The sequence below is a fragment of the Morone saxatilis genome, unplaced genomic scaffold, assembly GCF_004916995.1.
Source record: "Morone saxatilis isolate NCDOM2014 unplaced genomic scaffold, NCSU_SB_2.0 Contig24, whole genome shotgun sequence".
NCBI lineage: Eukaryota > Metazoa > Chordata > Actinopteri > Moronidae > Morone > Morone saxatilis.
The window spans coordinates 18,250,142-18,260,687 of record NW_023339807.1 but is presented as its reverse complement, the minus strand read 5'-3'; the positions used below and the strand labels follow the sequence as shown (position 1 = coordinate 18,260,687).

General features: G+C 42.9%; 2 protein-coding genes across 3 annotated transcripts in view; both read right to left on the bottom strand.

Moving 5' to 3' along the window:
• tmem145 (transmembrane protein 145) overlaps positions 1 to 2,452 on the bottom strand; it is a 40,031-nt gene extending 37,579 nt beyond the window's left edge. Inside the window, exon 1 of the mRNA XM_035672918.1 lies at positions 2,227 to 2,452. Within this exon, the coding sequence (XP_035528811.1) occupies positions 2,227 to 2,337 (111 nt within the window). The 5' untranslated portion in view covers positions 2,338 to 2,452. The remainder of the gene's footprint in view (positions 1 to 2,226) is intronic.
• A 1,205-nt stretch (positions 2,453 to 3,657) lies between these two features.
• The window catches only part of lipeb (lipase, hormone-sensitive b), a 24,881-nt gene continuing 17,992 nt past the window's right edge, over positions 3,658 to 10,546 (bottom strand). For both annotated transcript variants that reach the window (XM_035671792.1, XM_035671793.1), the window contains 3 exons: positions 9,510 to 9,691; positions 8,481 to 8,747; positions 3,658 to 7,899 (listed from right to left, as the gene is read on the bottom strand). In XM_035671792.1, coding sequence (XP_035527685.1) covers positions 7,495 to 7,899; positions 8,481 to 8,747; positions 9,510 to 9,691 — 854 coding nt within the window. In that variant the 3' untranslated portion in view covers positions 3,658 to 7,494. The remainder of the gene's footprint in view (positions 7,900 to 8,480; positions 8,748 to 9,509; positions 9,692 to 10,546) is intronic.

Genomic DNA, 10,546 nt, shown 5'->3' with positions numbered 1-10,546 from the left:
TTATTTGTGGCCTTACATAACAAGAAAGGTTGATTAAAAGTATATTCTTATTTACTGCAGAGGATTAGAAAAGTAAATGTCCTTCTGGACAAGAGGTGGAGAGTCTCACACACTCACACACTCACACACACACACACACACACACACCGAAGTTGTCCAGTGCAACCTATTGCCGGCCACTGAGCAGCTCCACTGGAGCAGGTGCAGATTCAGCGCTGCGTTCAAGGACATCTCAACAGCAGTCAGTGATGGATGGATGAGTGCCTCTTTTTCAATTTATCCGTTCAGATCCCCGTCGTCATTCTGGGGATTCAAACTGGTGACTTCAATCTCTCAGTTCATGACGCATTTTTAAACATACTGCCGCCAGAGATCGGGAAATGTGAGCACAAGAAGTCAGCGAGCTAAGAGCGAGAATTAGAGCTCGATGGCTCAAACTGCCTGGTGTGTGACAGATTCTGTTCTTTGGTTTTTTTGGGTGGGAGTAAGGTGATATACAAGTAAGGTGATATACTGGCTCCCGGTAGCTATTTCACCATTTTTTGCTGCCAAGTCACATTCTGGCATCCAGTGGTGTAGTGCAGGCTTTCAGTCGGAATAGGATACACTAACAACTGGGTATCATTCAAAAGTGTTCAGCGACTGTTTGATGGCAAAGGCGTGACATAGTTGTTTCTTTCATAACCATCCAAACTCAAGTCAAGCAGAAGTTAAGTGACAGTGTGCAAGTACTACTGGCCCATGTTTGGGTGAACTAAATATGCAAGAGTAGGGTCTTTATCCTTTGCTGCACAGGTCACTTAAAAGAATTTGGAGTATCAATTAAAACTTCACCAGTGTTGGCAACACATGGGAAATCTGTGGTACATGAAACACCCGAGTGCACATGGCTGGTGCGAAATATTTACACTGCGTTTCATTGGAGGGGTATTTCTGAGCATGCACAGTACCTTGCAACAGACTGTGACCTGAGCGTTTGGCTGCAACAACATAGTCACCTCCCCTGCTGCTGGTTACTGAGCAGGCGAGGCCGACCGCTGAGGGGGAGCTCATGTTAGAGATTAAACAGTTCAACCAATGATAGAACATTTCCCGGTTTGTTGCTTTCTTGTGATTTATAGGGTTATAAGCAGAATGGTCAGGCAAAACAAGAAGATTGTACATTTGGGCACTGGGAAATTGTTTATACCCTTTTTCAGGTTTGTTAAACACTCATTTTCCTCAGCCCTGGTTAAAATCTCCAGGCACAGCTGGCCCCACAGACTGAAAGGTCAAATGTGTCCCCTGTTGTTTCAGAGAGATAAATACTTTGACTTCCTGCTGCACAGTTTTTGCAGAAATTCCAGCAGAATTACCATAATGTCCTAATGCATAATTTGAATTAATGCTTATTTGCCAGTGTTGTTACAGAGGCTACTTTGTCTGCGTAGTGGCCTGCTCCTGTTGAACTCACAACAAAATGGTAGACAGCCGTATACCGCACAACTCATGTATGTCAAACTTGATCCACAAACTCGTGAGAATACCGGCCAGGGATGTGGAACAGCAGGTGGTAGCCTCCTGAATTACAAACGCCCCAGAGCGACAGTGTCTGCCCAGGTGCACAGTTCACAGTTTAAACTCACAGATCCTGTCAGGGCAGCGATGATGTCGACGCTGATCTGTCTGAAAAACAGACCAAAAAACCCCCAACCCCTCAAAAGGACCACCACAAATCCAGCGCTGCGCCCCAGAAGCCAAATGACGCACACCTGTAACGGGCTGCTCTTAATCACAAACACACATTTACATTTTCAAACGTGGCACGTTAAAGCTGCATTTTGGGTTTAATAAGATGAGCAATCGCAAACTGGGGGGGGGGGGCTCGACTGGAAGCAGTGGACTGGTGGGATGCCGCTCACTGGGGGCTACAATGATGCCAAACACTATCATATAAGGGTAAAATATACGCCACAGATGACACGCAAGCTGATGGCGCGCAATTGCAAGGCAGAATAGAGGTGAGAGTGTTTCATATGGCGGCGTGGAAATATCTGAGGCAACTTAACGGTGAATTGGCTGAAGCCTCTTCGTGTATCCGCGGTCCAGCACCCCCCAGCCACCCCCCCCTACAGAGACACCTGCGTGCGGATACGCAGTCGAGTCCCTTTTGCCCGCTGCTCTCGGTCCGTGGCGGTGTCATTGTCGCAACTAATTAAAGAGGTAAAAGAAAAAAGCCGCGCTCACCTCTTTGGTGTTGACGATACCTTTGACGTATTTCCCGAGGACTGAATCCACGCAGAAGACGCTGTACAGCACCGCCAGGCACAGAAGTCTCTCCCCGACCCGTACCTCCATCTTCCTCTCTCCCCCGCTGTCGCTCGTCTGCTCCTCGGGCTCTCTGTGCCTGTCTCTGAGCGGGAGCGCGCACGGAGGAACGGGGCTCGAGAGCGCGAGAGTGGATGAGAGGAAGAACCGGGCGCGTTCACGGTTCCGGTCCCTTCAATGCCTGTGGCCCCCTCCAGCAGCTGAAGCTGGATGGTGGAGAGTGTGTGTGTGTGTGTGTGTGTGTGTGTGAGAGATTCGGGAGGAGAGAGGGGGGTTATAGAGTGCGCGCTCCCGGTTCCGCTCGTGCTTTGAGAATGCGACACGTCCAAACATTAAAAATGCCATCGCTGATTGCAATCATGTTTTCATTAGAGGTCACACACCTCTAATGAAGTAGCACTGAGACAGATGATGCCTGGCCTCCCGGCTCAGGTTATTATATCACTAATCAGCAGGACATATATTACTATCTATATATATCAACAGGAATGGGATCAGATAATTGGCTGTTACTGCTGAAGTTTCTTGAAAAATGTCATTTCTGCCCTAATTTCTGAGTGACATTCTTTGTAGGCTATTAGCACAGTGTAAAATACTCTGTTGCAAGTATTTCCTAATTCAAAATGAAGTAGAAGATCTGAAATATCAGCAAAATGTAGGCGACTTTAAGTATCAAAAGTCTGTTATTACCTGTATTTATTGGATTTGAGTTATCTTAATGTTGTAGCTTGAGCAGATTTTTACATAGGTCTATATAAAAGCATCATTTTTTCATAAGCATATCGTGTGTTTCAAGTTAAATCTTTATCTGCAATTTTACTGTAGCTGTCAGATAAATATAATGGAGTGAAAAATACAATATTTGCCTCAGAAATGTGGTGGAATATGAGTATAAAAGTAGCATCAAATGGAAATACAGATACTTCAAAACTGTACTCTTGTTACTGTTCACGACTGTGTAGAGACATAATGATACATGAATAATATCACAGAGCTCTCTGCATTGTGTATTTTTTGGATTTGATCTGACACTTTCTAGATTTATAAAAAGGTCAGTTTTTTAATTGACCTTTTCCCAAGTCCCAACTAAATCAAGATTTTGGTTAAAATTCAATTAACTTTTACCAAGTTTCTGGTATTCAGAAAATCATAAATGAAGTGGAATACATAAATCACACTAAAGCAAAAAACAAATCCAAAACAAAAGCCATCAGATATACCAAGAATATCTGCCAGATCTATTGAATTACAATCTCGATTTCTTATTCTCAGTGACTTTTAGTTAACCTTTGGGTTGATCAATGCAAAGAAAAGGTTAATGCATGAGTCTAAACACAACAGAACAGCAGGTTCATGGGAGAATATATTTATTTAGATAAAATCAACAAAGGCAGAAACCAGCCTACTCATGGCGAATCAGACACAACATTCTAGTATGAAACCTGCAACGAAAATGCAGTCAAATCAATGAATCTGCAATCAATCAGATGAACAAATCGGAAAGTAAAAATATCTACATGAATCATGTAATATACATTCTTTTTTATTCACACGTTTGCACTTGTGGTGTTTTGAAGAAAAAAAAAATACAAAAAAAAAAAAAGTACAAAAACAAAACAAGTAAATGTAAAACAGCTTCGTTTCCAGTCTATGGCTTACTTCTTTTAAAAGGCTAATCATATTCTACATCAGAGCTGCATTTTACAGTGCGGCATAATTTGCATATGTAGTGCAGACGGGCTACGACACTGGCTAGCACCTGCATTCTCAATGATACCAGTTAACAGCAAACGCTAAACAGCAAGGACAGCGCATCTGTTACAAGACTCTGCAGTCTTTGGTTCTACTTGAAACTTTAACCATACATATAGGATGTCTAACTGGTAGGTCAAATGAGTACTTCTCATTAGGAAACGTGGTTGAGGTCAGTCTTAATGCACTGATGCATTTGTGAAAGGTTTCAAGAAATCTTGTTGTATCTACTTTAAAATAAGTGTTGTGGTATATGGGTTGGCATGGTAACTATGATGTACAACGTTGACTTTATGTTCATGTCAACAGTTGTTTGTTTGTATGTTGGTTTGTTATGTGTTTTATGTTTTCTGCAGCACAAACTGCCCACTTGGGACAAATAATAAATGAGCTGAAATAAACCTTTAGGTGATTCAAACACATAACAATAAATTATTTCTGACTCTGGAAACGGAGACTGTGAAAAGTACAATGATTTGATGCTGGTGTGTAACTGCATAGCTTTACCTAAGCAGCTAGCTCATGTTTGTAGCAGCATTGCACTTTGCATTGCACTTCACCGAGCTCTAGACGAGTAAACTGGAGGTATACTGTACAACCTGATTATTTAACTTAAAAATAAAAAAAGCAGCTTTACACTGAATGACTACAACTAGTTTGTTTGTACTAACAAGGACAATTTGTGATTATAAAGTTGTTCTGTGGATCATCAACAATTAGACACCTTTAATGAAGCAGCAACACTAATTGAAACAATACTACATTAAACATTTCAAATTTGAAGGTAGTATATAAGCATCAGTGGAACCACCAAAAATGCCAGCAATCGGGGAAACTAAAAGGTAACACTGACCCATCTCTGCAAACTCATCTGTGCAAAGCACCAGATGGGCTCTCTGGTCGATCACCTGCACTCAGGGTAGCCTGATGCGTGAGTGGTCATCAAGGGTGAGAGGTATACAGAGGTCAGTAAACAGCAAGTGGGTGAATTTGACACATTTTTTCAAAAAGTTTTCTAGCAGCTCACATAATTTATACACAAAGTGCTGATGATCAACAACGGATGACAGATGATTAATACTACGAATAGTCTCTTGACTTTAAAGTGCCATTCCCGTCTTTATGTGAACACACGACACAAAGAGGACGCGCCCGTGTGTGAGCTCATGTTTCTCATCATGTGAATGAGCACATGCAGACTCCACTTGAGCCACACATACAGGCACCAAGTAAAGAAGAAAAAAAACAAAAAACAAAACACGTTTACAAGCTCTAGCTTAAAATACACTTGCACGGATCGACAAATCAACTACTGCAAAAGTGCAGAGTGAGCATAAACAGCGGCTAGTAAAGCAAGTACAAACTTTAGCCCAGCATCTCCGAGAGGATGAGTGTATTACTTTCCTTCTTTTCACGGCCGTGGTTCTCTCCATCAATCTGACTAAAAATATTGCAGTAAGTACTTCGAGCTGACAGAACTGAGCATGGTCTAATCCTGTAGCATGACTTTGCTGCTGAAAATCCAGCTCTTCTACAGGGGGGAGAATCTTGCACTCGGAGCTTCAGCTAAATCCTATTCATCACACAGCATCCCCTCTCTACAGACCTGGCAACCCTAGCCCTGTTACCAGGCAAGGGCAGGACAGTGCCAGCATTGTTGGCATCTATATTTAGTTGGACCTGATAGAGGAACTGACCCTCAGAAGGACATTTTTGTGTACTTCAAAGTGCTTCGGTGGCATCGCGCTCAGACGAGTGTACTCAGCTTATCGAAAAACAAAGTCAACCCCAAATGTGATGGTGAGGAGCAAAGACATCTGGACCACCAGCCTCTTTTCGTTGGCCAAACAAGTTCAGTGGCTGTTACACAGCACTCATACAATCTCTTTTCATGCTCAGGGAGCTGGAGCTTTGCCTAAAAGCCTCTGATTTGTAGAAACAGATTGTCAGGCAGGAAATACCCTTGATCAAGAGAAGTGGTACTTTAACACACTACATACTGTGCAGAGAAGTACTGTGAGCAATAACGCCTGTCGAGGAAGGGGGAGAACCTCAGGTAATCAGTGCAGTGGACTGGACTTTATGCTGCCCCTTTCTCTTGTACTCTAGTTCTGCAGAAGGAGAATCTCAAGCAATATTTTTCAGTCGTAAAATAATAAAAATAAAAACATTTCGCCTCTTTCAGACATCTGAGAGCTAGGATTGTTCCTTAAAGACCTTATAAAGATGGGACTCGAGTTTTCAAGCAAGTACTAGTCTTTTGAAAATAATGCACCTTAGTGCATCTCCAGAAATTTCACTGTAGCAATCAATAAAATGCAATCTTTGCATTAGTATATCAGTACTATGAAAAGCACCAGGCAGCATCTAGATAGGGCACTGTGTCCCAGTTAAATACTCTACATTTACTTTATCCTATCAGTATGCTTTACTGGGAGTAGCATATGAGTTCAATTGGAAAGGCCAGGGATGTCGGAGCAACTGTGCCAAAGAAGCAGAGGTAAATATTGAGCACATTCACAAATGTGGAATGAACAACAAAAGATTACATTAAACAAACAATATAGTGTACATATCAACAGACAAACCTGTAATGATTAAGATACAGCAATAGAAAAAAAGAAGAAGATATAAATAACAAAAGTAATACTACTGCATAGGGTTAATAATATGATTAAAACTGCAATAAAATCTCAAGAAACAAGTAAATCAATTCATTCAGTTTAGAGTATTTCAGTCTGTTGTGTTTTAGCTCTGTAATTCTATTTGGGAGAGAGTCAACAGACTTACTATCCACAAAGTGAGCTGTATTGACTGCCAAACTGGCGTAATGGAGAACACAATGTGGAGTTATTAAGTGTGATTTAGAGCACCCCCCTAAAGGACAAGTGGCCATTTTGATGGGGATGACTCTATACAGAAGCATATAGTGTGCCTACCACTGTCTGATTAGGGCCTCAAATGACTGCCTTGGCCTAGATGAATCACCCATTCAGGCCTCGTCTCAAGAATCTCCAGCGCTACTTTATGTCCGAGCCTCCGCTGCCTAACGGCAACTCTGTTAAGTATGTGTGCTGCATGTGTGGGTGAATGCTGGTCTTTGATCTAAGTAGCTGCTAAATTACCATTTTATTTTTAAACATTTTGTGGGTGTGTTCATTTTGTCTGCCAGATTTGCGTCGGTGCATGATGGTGCACAGACAAGTGGCAAGAATTGTAAATCAGAGGAAGTTGTATTTCAGTGCTCCTCCTCTATTTTTTTGTCTCTCAAAAACTGGACAATCTCCTAGACTTCCCCCTCCCCTCTTTCTGTTTTTAGGATGCTTTCTCTCTCTCTCTTTTAGAGCATTGCACTGCCCAAGTTTGTCTGACTTTTATTTACTCTTCCTTCCTTCACTCCTTGGGTGACTGCAGTCGTTCTTTATCCAACCTTATTTAAGGCCCAATACCACCAGCGTCAGTGTTATTCTGGGTTGCCACAGCAACCAAGCCATCCCCATCAGCAATTTTAGCCCCTCTCCCGGCAGTCAGCTCCACTCCCTCAATGGGGCTGACAAAGAGAGACCCAGCTTCCCCTGAAGAGGCTGACACACCCCTATCGGTCCGTTCCAGCTTGCGATGCTTGCGTGGCTCCGGCGGTGTGTCTGTCTGGGTGAAGACGGCGCGAATTCTCTCTGCGCAGACGTTGGCAGCCTCCCTCGTCTCCCTGGAGAGCTGTGATAGGCTGAGGAAGCCATGGGGGAGGTCGTCCACCACGCACAGAGTGACAGGCTGGTCTATGTTCCTCAAACGCTTGGCAAACATCACAGAATCGTCCAGCATGGGGTCTAAAGCACAAGCCTGAGAGGGGAGAGAGAGGAAGCGGGAGGGAGGGAAAGGGGTGGGAATGGTGAAAAGCAAATTAGGATTCCCTTCAGACATGTCAAGAATCTTAATTAAGGGATGAAGAAAGGGAAGCCAAGCGTTCCAGTCTCTTTTGTTCCTGCTTTCTTTACATTCTCGCTGACTCACTCTAGCCACTTTAAAATCAGCACCAATTTCTTCATGTTCATATTAACACTTCTTACAAGAGAAAGCAGGCTTCAACCTCCCCCATCTCACCCATCACTCTGATACAATAATGTAAGTAGTGTAGTCCTCCCTTTAATTCATCATCATGAACAGCCTAATCCTGGTCTGCTCCTGCATGCTCTAACAATATCATATCTGCTCAATTTAAAACCTGTTGAAGAAACATAAGAAGGATCAGCTTTGTCGTGGAGGATCATACGTGCAACCAAATGAAGACAGCTGCAAGGACTGTTTTAATGCACTGATGCAGCTTAGCCTAACACCCCAGTTGAGTGAGCAACCTTTGACCTATGTGTATTTAACTGTATAAATGCCTTCTGTCGATTATCCCAACTGCAGCTTCTTCTTACCACTATATGTACAGGTGGCAGCCCTTTCAGCATGCTATCAGGAGCCAGCAGAGGAGAGCAGAAAGGATCCTTAAACACAGGAGAGCTCTCCACCCTCATCTCAGCCAGCTGTTTTGACCGCAGTGGCTCAAAGCCCAGGGGAAACTCCCGATGGTGCTCCAGCTCTGAGCCATCCTCTCCAGCAGGAGGTGGTATGGCCACTGAAGAAAAGTCGCTGGACATGGACGGATCTGCATCCTTTGAGAGGAAGAAATTCACATCTTCTGGCTACATAAAACATGGGATGAGAAATAATTCGGGTGAGTGAGACAGCACTGAGTGATCAACAGACAAAGTAATGTCAAGGAATAGGAAGAAAGGCATAAAATATTTGAAAACAAGCTTGATTAGAAATACACACACACACAATACTTTGTCCTTGTGAGAATCTTCTAAAAAAACCTTGGCTCATTGCCTGAGAGTCTTGGCTGAACGATCCCCATTTCAAGGAGGAAAAGCATATTTAAAATCTTACGTCACCTCTGCTTGCTATTTTTCCCAAGCCAGCCACTAATCCAGTCTGCCTGTGTGGAAATACATGCGAGGATAATCTGCGGTACCTTGCCAGTACCAGCAAAAGCGAAAAGTTTGGATATTCTGTCAGCATTTTATTGCCAAATCTGTTTATGAGGAGTTAAATGAGATGAAACATGCACATCACTGCAGGATATACCGCATTGTATGACAGAGGGCCAACACATCTCCATGCTCATAAACTGATCAGCCTCTTCAAATGGCTACAACTATTTTTTTTTTTAATGCAAGCGGTAAGCAGAGATTATTTTCTCACTGCAATGGTGCAATAGTCATCATCAAATTACAGACCTTTCCATAGTCACAGGATTTAATTCCTACAACAATCCCCACTAACAGCCCTGTGTTCTTTTAAGCAACGACACATGGCTGTTTAACACTGTTAACTTCTTCTGGATAACAGCATCAAGTGAAAACATGCTAATCTCAATGTAAACATGTTCAAGCGTAACATACTGTGCGCTCAGACAGCAGTGGTTCACTGTGAGAAGTGGAATTGTTGTGGGATCCCAAGTCCTGGCAAGTCTGGCTCTTCACAGATAATTTCCTGGTGGGGAACTCTGAGGTCTCTGAGGGTACAGGGGGGTCTGCGTGAGGAGAAGAGATGGACGCCTCTGAAATACTTTTCCTCACTGTGTCTGAGAAATGAGATGAAGACAGGGGAAATAGAGTGATGACTGAGACATTAACAAAAATACAAAAAAGGTTCATTAAAAATAACCATTAACCACACAAAGCACATTATACGGATTACATAAAATAAAGAGGCTGCTCAAATTGACTTGGGGTCAATAGCAGCTGGAGGACACAGGGGAAAAAAATACACCGATAATGGTCCACAACCACTTTCACTTATTCTATTATTTTCACTTATCATACGTCCTCTGGTTGACAGCCAACAGTTAAAAGCCTAGAATGCAAATTGGGATATATCAGGAAGAAGCGAGGAGAAGTGGGTGGAGGAAATTCAAATAGTGCTGTCATGGTGATATCATCTGCCCGCCCCGAGCCGTCAAAACACAGCTGTAAGAGTCGTCATGGCTGGTCTCTTCACAAAGCACTACCGATCTCCCATCTCTTTAATAATGAACCATCTCAGCACTGTGATGGCCCTTTAATAATGTACACCCACCAATGACATTCTCATTAGTTTGGGCTTGCAGCTGTGGGGGTGTCACCTAGCTAAGGGGACACCAGGGAAATTACGATTTGCCACCAGATTTACGGTGGTTACAATTAACAATTACTGTCAAAGCCCTGCTGCTCCAAAGAGGTGAATTGATATGAATGGGACTACAGGAGAGTTACGCAACAGGGTGGGATAAAGCGATAATTGGTTAGTTGAATGCTGAATAAAGGGGATTCATGCCAATAACCTCCTCCATATGGGCTGTAAATGAATTTTAGGGCAGTTGATGTTGTTGCACTCATAACACTTAAATAAATTGGCCTAATGAACACACTGAAAACGTGGGCAGTATACACACACACAC